The 13,500-nt window shown below is 43.3% G+C and overlaps 1 protein-coding gene across 2 annotated transcripts in view; it reads right to left on the reverse strand.

The window, feature by feature from the left end:
- The window catches only part of LOC147633595 (dolichol-phosphate mannosyltransferase subunit 1-like), a 29,441-nt gene extending 19,129 nt beyond the window's left edge, over positions 1 to 10,312 (reverse strand). Inside the window, exon 1 of one of the 2 annotated variants that reach the window (XM_086806718.1) lies at positions 10,168 to 10,312. In XM_086806718.1, coding sequence (XP_086662844.1) covers positions 10,168 to 10,268 — 101 coding nt within the window. In that variant the 5' untranslated portion in view covers positions 10,269 to 10,312. The remainder of the gene's footprint in view (positions 1 to 10,167) is intronic. The other variant, XM_086806716.1, reaches the window with a different exon arrangement.
- Between the last annotated feature and the right edge of the window lie 3,188 nt (positions 10,313 to 13,500).

A 13,500-nucleotide genomic window follows, 5' to 3' on the forward strand; every position in this document is an offset into this window, starting at 1 on the left:
TGAGTCTTGGTCAATCAATGAGCTCCTATCCGGGATCTTCTGCCAAAATGGACCAAAATAACTATCAGTCCTGCAAAGCCCTCTCAATGACTGAAATAAGTCAATAGAAATCTCGGTGAACGACAAAGTATTCACTTCTCGAATTCGACTAAGCGCATTTGCAACACTATTCATGGACTCTTTCCTATAACGGATCTCAAAATCAAAATCTTGCATTAACTCAGTCCAACGAGCTTTCCTTCCTCTCAAATCATCCGCATCACATACATACTTGATTGACTGATGTGATCAGTCAATACCACAAACTTGGAGCCATATAAATAATGTCTCCAAACCTTGAGAGCATGAATCACAGCATAAAGCTCTTTCTCAAGGGTTGGCCAACGAGATTGAGTGTCGTCTAGCTTTTTACTTTCAAAAGCAACCGGTCTACCATCTTGAAATAGAGCAGCCCCGATAGCATAGTCATTGGCATCAGTTTCAAGAACATAAGACCGACTAGGATCAGGTAACGCTAAGATAGGTGCTTCCTTGACTTTATCTTTCAAAAGTCTGAAGGCCATATCCAAATCGTTATTCCAAGTGATAGGCTGATTTGACTTACGTCCACGACCTTTCAATAAGTCTGTCATCGGTAGTGTGAGCTGAGATTACTCTCGCACAGATTTTTGAAGAAAAACAACAAAACCGAGAAAAGAACAAAGTTGTTTCACTGTTCGCGGTATAGGCCAATCCAGAACCTTCTGAACTCGGTCATAGTCAATGCTCAATCCATCTCGAGTGATCTTGTGTCCCAAGTAAATGATGTCGATCATAAAGAACTCACATTTACTTAATTTAGCATATAGTCGATTCTGTCTTAAAATAGATAAGACAATCGTGAGGTGTCTAACATGATCCTCAAGAGTACGACTATATATCAAAATGTCATCCAAGAACACCACCACAAATTTTTCCAAATGCTCACGAAAAAGATCGTTCATCATTTGCTGGAAAGTGGCTGGAGCATTGGTTAGCCCAAAAGGTAATACGAGAAACTCGTAATGGCCATACCTAGTCCGAAAGACGGTTCTGCCTTTCATGAATACGTATCTGTAGCCAGTACGTAAATCTATCTTCGTGAAATATTTTGCTCCTGCTAACCGGTCAATCAGGTCATCTGATCTAGGGAGAGGATAACAGTTCTTAATGGTCAGCTTGTTCAATCTCTTGTAATCTATACACATTCTCCAAGTGTTGTCCTTCTTTCTCCTAAGCAACACAGGTGCACCCCAAGGTGATTTACTTGGACGGATCTGGCCCATCCTCAAATAATCTTTGAGTTGTTTAGCCAACTCATCTTCCTCAGCTTAGCTCATCCTGTAAGGTGGAATACTAACAGGATGAGCACTAGGGATCAAGTCAATACGATAATCTACTGCCCGTTCAGGTGGTAAACCCGATGGCAGTTCCTTAGGAAATACGTCTTGAAACGAATCAAGTATCTTCTGTAATTCTTTACTTTCAAACACACTTAATTCATTGACATCCATGGAAGGTATGAGAAATGAAGAAAGTGGAATCAATACACAATGGAAAGCGGTATACAAAGAAAAATCCATTATATTTCCTAAATTAATTACAAGAGGTCCCTGAGAGGCATGAATACAATCACCTAAAATACTATATTGGATGTCCCTATGCTGAAAAGAAAAAATATGACTAGACCAATCTATTTGGACTTGAAGAGTCTTAAACCACTCAATCCTTAATAACAAGTCTACATTTTCTAGGTGCATAACATAGCATTCCAAAGTATCTTTGTAGTCCTGAATCTGGATTGGAAGCATCTCCACCTTTCGATCCCATACTTGCCTTCCCGCAGGTAGGCGTACCTCATAGGTATGATCGCTGGGTGTCGTATCAAGACTCAATTTTTGCACAAGTTTGTAGTTAATAAAGTTGTGTGAGCTGCCACGGTCTAGAAGAATGTGAATCTTATGGCCATTCACTTCTCCATAAACGCGGAGAAGATCATGCAAGTCAAATACTTTAGAGTTGAACAGACAATCAGAACAAGTACTAGGACGAGAAAGTACAATAATTGACGTACCTGTCAAGGACAACTGGTTAGTTGCCTTTGGCTTGGGTCCTGCGTTGATCTTTGCACCCTTTTGCTTTGGACACTCGTTACGCATGTGTCTTTTTTCTTCGCAGATAAAACAACGTCCTTCCTTCTTGAGCTTTAAAGTCCTAAGGAGTCGTTTCTTCTTCGTTGGTGTCGAACTTGAATTCTTCGAAGGTTGGTCCGAAGACTTTCCTTCAATCGTGTTAGCCATAGGTGCAGAGAACTTTGGTTTATGCTTGTTCCCCTGCTCGGTAACGGGTTTCGACTTGGAAGAGACCATTGTATCATCATAGATACGAACTGAATGAATGGCTTCGTCCAATGTTTTGCATTTGTTATTTTTAACTTGTAAACGATATAAGTCTGGTAAACCAGCTACGAAGAACTCCAAAACAGTAGTGGGATCCATCTTTGTAGCTTTCATCTGCAAGTCCCTAAACTTCTAGAGGTAGACCTCATAAGTGAGATGCTGCGAGGTCATGGTCAAAGCTGAAAACCGGGCAACAACATCATAATCATCCTCTTTCTTGAGAAATTCTTTCTTGAAGATGTCTTCGAATTGTGCCCAAGTTGTTGGCTTAAGATTGAGTTCCTTCCACCAAAGCAAAGCTTTGCCTGAGAGGAAACCTGCTGCTAACCGGATCTTTTTTCCATCATCATATGGATGAAACTGAAAGTGAACTTGCCACTTATGTAGCCAAGTGTTCACTCTGTCCCCACCAAGCCACGAGCTGAGCTAATGTAAACCGGCCTGTCGGGCGGTGGAACAAACACTCGCACATAAAACACTTCAACGCCATTGAGGACCTAGAAAAAGAAAACAAACAGGGGGAGCTAGAGTGCTCCTACAAACAGTACACGGACACCGATTGGCCCCAAATCGCAGTGGCGCCCCTTGCCGTATTTCTTTAATTGATTAAAAGAGCTTTGATTACAATATAAAGCTGGGAACTCAGCCGTCGCAGTAGAACCCTTGAAGCCTGCAAAGAACCTGCATCTGGCTTCTTGTCCACTCGGCATCCACAAACAAATCCAACCATTGCTCACATCGAAAGACTCTCTCACATTGAGTCTGCATACAGAAGCTTTCTCCCATGATCAAGGCTGCCACAACCATCCATAGCCTCTCACACTATGAACAGCATCACACCCTGACACATCCAGTGCTCCTACATCACAACACAGACTCCCAAACTGTCTCTCAGAAGAGAACTCATATCACAGCACAGCATACCATACAGTCGACACATCTGTACCAACCCTCTCTACCTTCCAAGGGTGCTATCCATCTCTGTCATGGATTCCCTGTCCCCTGTCCAATCAATAGCAAGGCTGTACCAAACATGTGTCCATTCCTGTACCTTCTGCCTGCATGTGACCTATCTCCTGGAGAAACCCAAAAACATGTTTCCTCGGGAAACCTATGACCTGTTTCCACATGAAACCCTTAGGCTTGTTTCCCTTTGAAACTTCTGTCCTGTTTCCATACATCTAGTTACCTGTTCCCTCATGAAACATCTGGCAACATAGAGATGCCCATAACTGTAGGTCCCACTGTTCCTTTCTAGCAGGAAGAAAACAATCTGCTCCATGAGCACGCAGCCAAGCGAGCTTGCATCACTCCCATGCCAAGAAACATAACCAAATGACCTTGTACTTGCAGCCAAAAACCCAAGCACATAGCTGAATTTGCAGCCAAACAAAAACAGCCCATAAACAGTTTCAAAACAGTCCCGGAATTGCTCATGCACGTAGCCAAAAACACAGCCATGAAACAGTCCATGAACCCTCCAAAACAGTCCAAAACCTTGCCTTGTTTCCACCCTCCAAACTGCCAAACCCTTCCTCTCACAAAGGGCCAGAGAAACAACTCCGAGACAGTCACAAGCCAGTGAAAAGAGAGACAAAGAGAAGAGAAAATAAACAGTAGCCGGCTGTCTCTACACAGTAACAGTCCATTGCCTTCCACTTGCTCCTCCTGCTGTCCACTGTCTTCCACGAGAAAGAGAAAAACAGAGAGAGAAGCATGGGAAAAGCCTGCAGTCCAGCCCACCTGTTGGCAAGGGAAAGAGAGAGAGCACTCCCAGCTCTGTGCGCCTGCTGTCCTGCAGCCGCCTGCAAGGGAAAGTCCCTACTGACCGGTCCGCCTCCTTCTCCTGCAGCTGTACCTGCTCACAGATGCTGCACTCACAGATGCTGCAGCCTAACTGTGTATCCAAGAAGAGAACCAGCCAGTCACCTGTAGCCTCTGTATCTCCTGCCCCACCCTTCACACGAGCATGAGAGAGAGTTCAGCGTGCAGTTCTGTGCGCCCAGCCAAGCAGCCTGCTTTCCAACGAAAAAGCCAGCCCATGTATCTTCAGGCGACCAGCCCTATTTTCTCCCAAAAAGCACATGCTCATCAAGAGATAGGCGCCTCTATTCTGCCCGCCAGCCCCTCTTCTTCAGAAAAGCACACACGTGGCCCCAAAATAGCATAAGGGCCACGTTTTCTTTCATGAAGGGCATTATAATGATTTTTTTAAAGGTTTTTGAAACCTTTTAAGTTAAAATCTTTTTGCCCCCTTCACACTTGGGGTTGTCCACACATGGGCTTCCTTTTTCACTCCAACTTGATGCCATTCACACTGTCCACCATGTCCCCGTGCACACCTGCATATTGTCCAGAGAAAAACACAGGGTCGTAACATACCCCCCTCTTGAAAAATGGCAAGCGTCCTCGATTGCACTCAATGGCACAGTAAAGCATCTTATGAGCAAAGACTCCCCATATGACAAAAGCAATGGCCTTCCAATGCATCTGGGTGATAAAATAATCATCCTGCACAATAAGCCACTTTGTCACACCAAAGTGACAATCACCTCTTGCTTGTTCCTTCAGAACCTACAGCAAAAGTCTAAAACCAAATGGAAACACGTTAACTGTGTTAGCCAAAAACAAAACCATGCATCATTCTACATATGACACACATATGCATTCGCAGACAATATGCTCCTCAAAATGCTCTACCTACTCCAAAGTAACAGTCTAAGGGCTGCTCGCAAGCCTTACGCCCGTGGGCATCCCGCAGGACCCACGACTGATGGTACAACATGAGCATATGCAAGCACTCAATGCATCCAAACACTACATCCACTAAGTACTTTCCCACATATGTCTCATGGCCATCCCGCAGGAGTCACACCCAGTGGTGCATCCATGACATAATAAAGCACTTGATGTATCATACCAGCATACATGCATCACACCACACAGTCCAGAGTATTTCCCAATGTATTCTCAATGGTTCCACGATCCAATGGCACCAGAATACAAAAATACCTCTACCTCAAAAAGTGTATGCATACATGCACAAATAGAGTTCGATCCATATTTCCATGAACCAAACCAACTCTAGGACTGCTCGCAAGACTTATGCCCTCCATAGAGTTATCCATAGTTGCAGTTAGAGTTCAAGGTGCACGCGACTGTGAACCATACTCAACTACCATCTCCTGTGACTAGTACACAACATCATAGAAGTCCCATATGCAGATGTACTGTCAGCCTCAGTACATTCGGGTGAATACAAAGATGTCACCAAGCGACTCCTAGATGACAACTGAGCCTGTCTGTAACAACAAGGAAGCGGAGGTGCTACCCCCCTCTTGAGCATCAGGCAATGCTCCAGACCTATGCTCTGCTGAACCTGAATGAGCCGTAACAAAGAGTCGACTCCAACTCATAGGCATCAAGATAAAGCTGCAACTCCTGAGGTGAATCTGCTAAGTCACCCTCCTCCATCCACTTCGCATCCATCAGTGAACCTCCTCCATCCACTTCGTATCCATCAGTGAACAGCTCTTGAACTTCACAGGATAGCGACGGGAAACCTTACCCTGTACCTTTCTTTCCATATGTGCCAGTATATGCTCAAGAATAAGAACCTCGTCAAGTTCCTCCACTTCCATCTGAGCCTCATCTGATACATCCTCAGGCACCCAAAACCTACTTGCACTCCACCCAAGTGGTAAGCACAAGGAACCTTGTAAACCGGCCTGTCGGGCCGTGGAACAAACACTCTTACATAAAACACTTCAACGCCATTGAGGACCTAGAAAAAGAAAACAAACAGGGGGAGCTAAAGTGCTCCTACAAACAGTACACGGATACCGATTGGCCCCAAATCGCAGTGACGCCCCTTGCGGTATTTCTTTAATTGATTAAAAGAGCTTTGATTACAATATAAAGCTGGGAACTCAGCCGTCGCAGTAGAACCCTTGAAGCCTGCAAAGAACCTGCATCTGGCTTCTTGTCCACTCGGCATCCACAAACAAATCCAACCATTGCTCACATTGAAAGACTCTCTCACATTGAGTCTGCATACAGAAGCTTTCTCCCATGATCAAGGCTGCCACAACCATCCATAGCCTCTCACACTATGAACAGCATCACACCCTGACACATCCAGTGCTCCTACATCACAACACAGACTCCCAAACTGTCTCTCAGAAGAGAACTCATTTCACAGCACAACATACCATACAGTCGGCACACCTATACCAACCCTCTCTATCTTCCAAGGGTGCTATCCATCTCTGTCATGGATTCCCTGTCCCCTGTCCAATCAATAGCAAGGCTGTACCAAACATGTGTCCATTCCTGTACCTTTCTGCCTGCATGTGACCTATCTCCTGGAGAAACCCAAAAACATGTTTCCTCGAGAAACCTACAACCTGTTTTCCACATGAAACCCTTAGGCCTGTTTCCCTTTGAAACTTCTGTCCTGTTTCCATACATCTAGTTACCTGTTCCCTCATGAAACATCTGGCAACATAGAGATGCCCATCACTGTAGGTCCCACTGTTCCTTTCTAGCAGGAAGAAAACAATCTGCTCCATGAGCACGCAGCCAAGCGAGCTTGCATCACTCCCATGCCAAGAAACATAACCAAATGACCTTGTACTTGCAGCCAAAAACCCAAGCACATAGCTGAATTTGCAGCCAAACAAAAACAGCCCATAAACAGTTTCAAAACAGTCCCGGAATTGCTCATGCACGTAGCCAAAAACACAGCCATGAAACAGTCCATGAACCCTCCAAAACAGTCCAAAACCTTGCCTTGTTTCCACCCTCCAAACTGCCAAACCCTTCCTCTCACAAAGGGCCAGAGAAACAACTCCGAGACAGTCACAAGCTAGTGAAAAGAGAGACAAAGAGAGGAGAAAATAAACACTAGCCGGTTGTCTCTACACAGTAACAGTCCATCGCCTTCCACTTGCTCCTCCTGCTGTCCACTGTCTTCCACGAGAAAGATAAAAACAGAGAGAGAAGCATGGGAAAAGCCTGCAGTCCAGCCCACCTGTTGGCAAGGGAAAGAGAGAGAACACTCCCAGCTCTGTGCGCCTGCTGTCCTGCAGCCGCCTGCAAGGGAAAGTCCCTGCTGACCAGTCCGCCTCCTTCTCCTGCACAGCTGTACCTGCTCACAGATGCTGCAGCCTAACTGTGTATCCAAGAAGAGAACCAGCCAATCACCTGTAGCCTCTGTATCTCCTGCCCCGCCCTTCACACGAGCATGAGAGAGAGTTCAGCGTGCAGTTCTGTGCGCCTAGCCAAGCAGCCTGCTTTCCAACGAAAAAGCCAGCCCATGTATCTTCAGGCGACCAGCCCTATTTTCTCCCAAAAAGCACATGCTCATCAAGAGATAGGCGCCTCTATTCTGCCCGCCAGCCCCTCTTCTTCAGAAAAGCACACACGTGGCCCCAAAATAGCATAAGGGCCACGTTTTCTTTCATGAAGGGCATTATAATGATTTTTTTTAAAGGTTTTCGAAACCTTTTAAGTTAAAATCTTTTTGCCCCCTTCACACTTGGGGTTGTTTTAAAAGGTTTTCGAAACCTTTTAAGTTAAAATCTTTTTGCCCCCTTCACACTTGGGGTTGTCCACACATGGGCTTCCTTTTTCACTCCAACTTGATGCCATTCACACTGTCCACCATGTCCCCGTGCACACCTGCATATTGTCCAGAGAAAAACACAGGGTCGTAACAGCTAACTAGGTTGACGTACCGACCAATCTCCTCCTCGCAACGTCCCAAACCTCGAAGGTAGTCTTGTGTGCGTATAGCACACGGTAGATACACACTGTGCACATGACAAAACTTCCACCTTCATGGGGGAAGGTTCATCCGACTTTTCACATTTCTTGGCTCAAACAGTATGTTCAAGGAGATTCGCCTGTTCCAGACTTATCTTCATATGTACCAGAAATTGAAGATGACCATATTATCCTTGTTCCAGAAGTAATTCTTGACGTGCAACAGAAGGAAACAAGAAGAAAGTTGACTACAGAATTTCTTGTGAAGTGGATGGATTTGGATGAGTCTGATTCCACTTGGCAAACAGATGAAGACATGCAGCAGTACACTAATCTTCTTTAAGAATTCTTTGACAAACGGATGTCTATCATTTGACACATGGGTTTTATTTTAAATGGGAGGGAATGTCACGATTGTGACGTATGTATGTATCAGATCCTCTCTTCATTGCTGATTTCTGTTGCAGATGCAAAGAGTAACCAGCCAAGGGAACCCCTGTCCTCGACTGGTTGCGACTCTTCACCAAAGGATGTACCTCTTCATCGAATAGCCACATCCCTTCGACGAATGGTTGTATCCCTTGATGAATGGTTGTGCCTCTACATCGAATAGACACATCCCTTAGCCTAAAGTTGTATCCTTTCGTCTACGGTCATGTCCTTTCATCAAAGGACATGCCTCTTCAAATGTCTCTTCATCTCCTATATAAGAGACCTATTGTACTCATGTCGTAGACTGGAGCTCACAATGGGGTCACGGCATACGACAAAATCTCTTATCAAGGCACTACTTATGCACATGTTTCTTGCACTATTGATGAGCTAGGGTGGCATCATATACCATAGTGCATGGATTCTCTCCTACTTAGCTTGGCGTTAGGTTCATGGCTTCAAGGTAATCGTCAATAACTATGGATACTCGAGGAAGAATTCTTCATCTAGCTAAACGGCTTCAGGGTCCCTCAATCTTTGAACTTCGTATAAAATTGAGGGAGTGGTCGTGTCTGGAACCGTGTTTCCAATGATGTAGAAGGATCTGCTCGAGTTGTATCACTTCTGCTTCATCAACCATTTCTGATTGCTACTCTTCTGAAACATTTTGCAATGAAGATCTGATATAAGACTTTAACCAAGAGACGTGAAAGACGATGTGCATCGTCCAACTGTTTGGCAATTTGAGTTGCATGGAGACATCACTTAACTTCTTGGTGATGGGAAAAGGACCAAAACTTCTGAATGATAACTTTGGACAGCGCTTGCCCACTTGCTTGAGTCTTTGCTTCATGATCCTTAAGTATACCCAATCTCCTTTCTTGAAATTGCAATCTCTCCTTGACTTATTTGCTATAAGCCTCTTGAGCCCAAGACCGATACTCACAGTTGAATGGCCGAGAAGCACGTCCAAGCCAATGCAAACACACACATCCAATTAACACACAAACACGCAAGCCAGTGCCAAGCCGAGACACACAAGACCAATATGCATGAGCACACTGATGTAGAGTAGGTGTGTCCTGTGAATTCTCCTCACAATCAAGAAGCAGAAACAACAGTTGCTGGCATCATGATTATTACAGACCTTTTATGCAGCAGCCTTCCTACACACACGGAGTCCAAAGCTCCTTCCTCTCACTAGAGGGAGCGATGGACCATAGCCCCCAGCATGGGCTTTCACTCCCCCCTTCCCCGATGTAAACAACATGGCCAAGGCATGCATCCTTCTTGCCGGCCTTGGTCAGGGAAACAAAGAGATCTATTTTTATTTTCCTGAGAATAAGATATGGAATGCACCCACATAACGTGATCTTGTACATGCCCTAAACATACACAGCTTTTCGTTCAGAAACATGGAGGTATACATACACACACGCATTAAGGTGAATACACACATACACACGCACAAACAGATTTGGCCATCAAATATATTTACTTCTGATTTACAAGCGTTATATATTTAAACCAATTAAAAGAAGTGTGAGCTAACCTTATGATTACTCTGAAGCCGGCTCGACGCTTGATCGGACCTCCCGCTGGTTTATCTGTTAATCTGTGCGGGAGAAGTGGATGTGAAAGGACTAATAACATTTGAAACTAATCAGGGGATGTGATAAAATAATCGCGTATTATATTTTATAGACAATGTTTTTTTTTAAGACTAACTTTCAAAAAAAAGATTTTTTAAATTTAGTGTGTGTATATATATATACATAATATAGAATTCATTCATTCGACTGTATGTATATAAATCTCACACACACATTTTGATACGGGTACTCGTCCCTCCTCTCACCTCACTTCACTCACACACACTCACACTAGTATGCATTAGGGAGAAGGATTAGCAAGAGCAATACTCAATTGCACAATGGGAGAGTTCATCTTGTATTATGAGAGAGATTCACTTATATACATGACCATAAGTGTTCACACTCACTTAAAATGTGGTCGGTCGGGCACTTTAGACTCATAAGAGGCCTAATGCTATTACAATGACTACTCTCATAATATATCCATGAAGTACATCACTTAGGACTTCATCCTAACTTGCTACCACATGCTCTTGAAGTGGGAATCGTCATAAATACTCCGTCACACCATTACGGGCGCCCATCCGAGTTGTAGCTTGGACATTAGTGCTTCATATCTTGAATGTATGACCCTTTGGTGTATCTATCATGACTCCTTGATATAAGATAATGGCGGTAGATCTTGTTAACCCTAGAATTGGGTTAACATCCCCCCTTCCTGATGGCGATCGCGTCCGCGTGATCACGTTGAAGATCTTTGTGTGGGGAGAATGAATAAGTTTTGTCGATGGTTTTGATGTTTGAGTGACGTTCAATGGTCTTTGTTCCTCTGGAAGAAATAGGAAAAGCTAGTTAATGAATGAAGAGGTTAGTGGTTTATTGGGAATTCTAACGGGGTGGGACTTTTTGTGAATGATTGCATTTTTATATTTATGGAAGCTTTTTCTTTTTTTTCTCCCTATTTGCTCACTTTGTTTTTGGCAATCATAAGCAACGCTACATTGGATTTGTGTTAGTGGGGATGCTAAGAGATGTTAATAATGAGAGAAAAGAGAGGTAAGGATCTGGAGCAACATAGACTTAATCATCAAAATGAGATAGTGATTCTCAGTTTCTCATTTGATTCCATTGAAGTGACATTCATCATTTGAGGAAATTGGCCTTCGATGATGTCCCTTTGTATAGTAGGATTCTTGTCAAATATTGTTGAGTAGGACATTCATCAATAAAAAGGGACATCATTCATAAATAAAAAGCACATGCTTTCTATTTTTATGTATATTTAAGTGCTCTTATGAAGTAGATATACATGGAGTACAAGAAGTGAGTCATATAGACTCTTATTGAATTTCTCTGTGTTGAAATAGCCACTTGTTGGTGAGGATTGAAAGACTTAGATATCTTCACTAAGGATTGAAGATTATTAATTTGTGAAGATGGTGGCGTCGTTTGGAGAGGTTTGTAAGTTGAAGGAAGATTATAGGCAATGGGTTATACCATTGACCAGGCTTTCGCCCACCATGGCCCGCCCATCCAGAGATGTACCTCGAAGTTGTCGATGGTGAGGCTTTGGTGCAAATGTTCTCTAGTGCATGAGTATGGATATGTACTCATAGAGCAGCTGCTACATTAATTTAGCCATAGGAATATTAAGCCATAAGCTTAACAAATATATAATGGCTATTGAAGATTGTTGGAAAAGTGTTAATGCGTGAGATGGATTAATCTGATGAGACTTAAATCGTGAAAGTGAGGTTCTTAAGCCGTGAGACTGTAATTCGTGAGAAACCTGAACTTGTGAGATTGTAGGTTTTTTGGCTGTGAAGGGGTATTCCGTGAAACGGTCTAATCCCCCATGAGATTGCAAGTATTTGGCCGTGAAGGGATATTCCATGAAAGTGCAGGCCGTGAACTGGAATTACGTGAAGTGTAGTTCTGTGAGATGAAATTCCGTGAAGTGTAGTTCCGTGAGATGGAATTACATGAAGTTTAATTCTGTGAGATGGAATTCCATGAGGTTTAATTCCGTGAGATGGAATTCCGTGAGATTAATTCCGTGAGATGACATTCCATGAGGTTTAATTCCGTGAGATAGAATTCTGTGAAAGTGCAGGTCGTGAACTAAAATTTCGTGAGATGTAATTCCGTGAGATGGAATTCCGTGAAAGTGCAGGTTTTGACCTCGATGGTTTTTTTATTTTAATTGATTTTATGGGACAACTAGGCCCTAACTTGTGAGCAACAGGTTCTTGTGCACTTATTTCTCGCATCCAGAGGGGTGACAAGAGCATTGTTATTTGTCCTTGATGTGCTCAGAAGTCTTTGTTATAGACATGGGTATTGATTCTTGAATTTATTGCTCAAATGTTGTTGAGGCAGTAGGGAAGACTGCTTATTGTTTACTTGAACACACAAGCTCTTGTGTTGGTGCTAAATGCACAAGAGTGGTTGATTGATTTGCTTGTTGTTGCTTGGGCCTCCATTCTTGTTGAACTTTTGGTGAAGTTGTTGGGGTTAAAGTCGGTGGTGAGGTTTTCTTCACATTATTCGATTTTGGCAACCATATGATAGAATTACCATCATAATATCCTTGTTGTTGAAGCACATGCACAAGCACCCATCTTTGATGAACATTATAAATTGGTGGCCGATGTGCTTGGTGCTGAGGCTTCCTTCTTTGTGCAAGCTTAGGGAATTGGACTGATGAGTGTGAGGAATCCTTTGAAAAGTTGAAGCAAGCATTAGTGACTGCACCCATCTTACGGGCACCAGATTGGAGCCAATCTTTCATGTCCATATTGATGCTTCAAACTTTGCAATTGGATGTATTTTGGCTCAATCGGGAGAACATAATAAGGATTTCCCAATCTCATATGCTAGTCGACAGTTGAACAATGCTGAGAAGAATTATACCACAACAGAAAGAGAAGGTTTATCCATGATATATGCAGTGAAAAAGTTTCGCCATTACCTTTTGGCAAACAAATTCATATTTTTTGTGGACCATCAAGCATTGCTATATTTGGTGAATAAGCCTTGTGCAACTGGAAGGATTGTGAAGTGGTTTGTCATCCTTCTTGAGTTTGATTTTGAAGTGGCAGTCCAAAAAGGAACAACTCATCTTAGGGCAAATCATTTGTCTCGAATCACCTCTGGCGAAGCTCCTGTGGGTGTGGATGATGATATGTTAGATTCAACACTTTTCCTTGTAGAGACAGCTCCTAAATGGTCTGAATCCATCTTAGAAATTTTGACAAGTGGGCAGAGACAACTAGCGGGTCCTAATTTGG

Source organism: Cibotium barometz, chromosome 12 (genome assembly GCF_041138505.1).
Source record: "Cibotium barometz isolate CiBa-2024 chromosome 12, ASM4113850v1, whole genome shotgun sequence".
Lineage (NCBI taxonomy): Eukaryota > Viridiplantae > Streptophyta > Polypodiopsida > Cyatheales > Cibotiaceae > Cibotium > Cibotium barometz.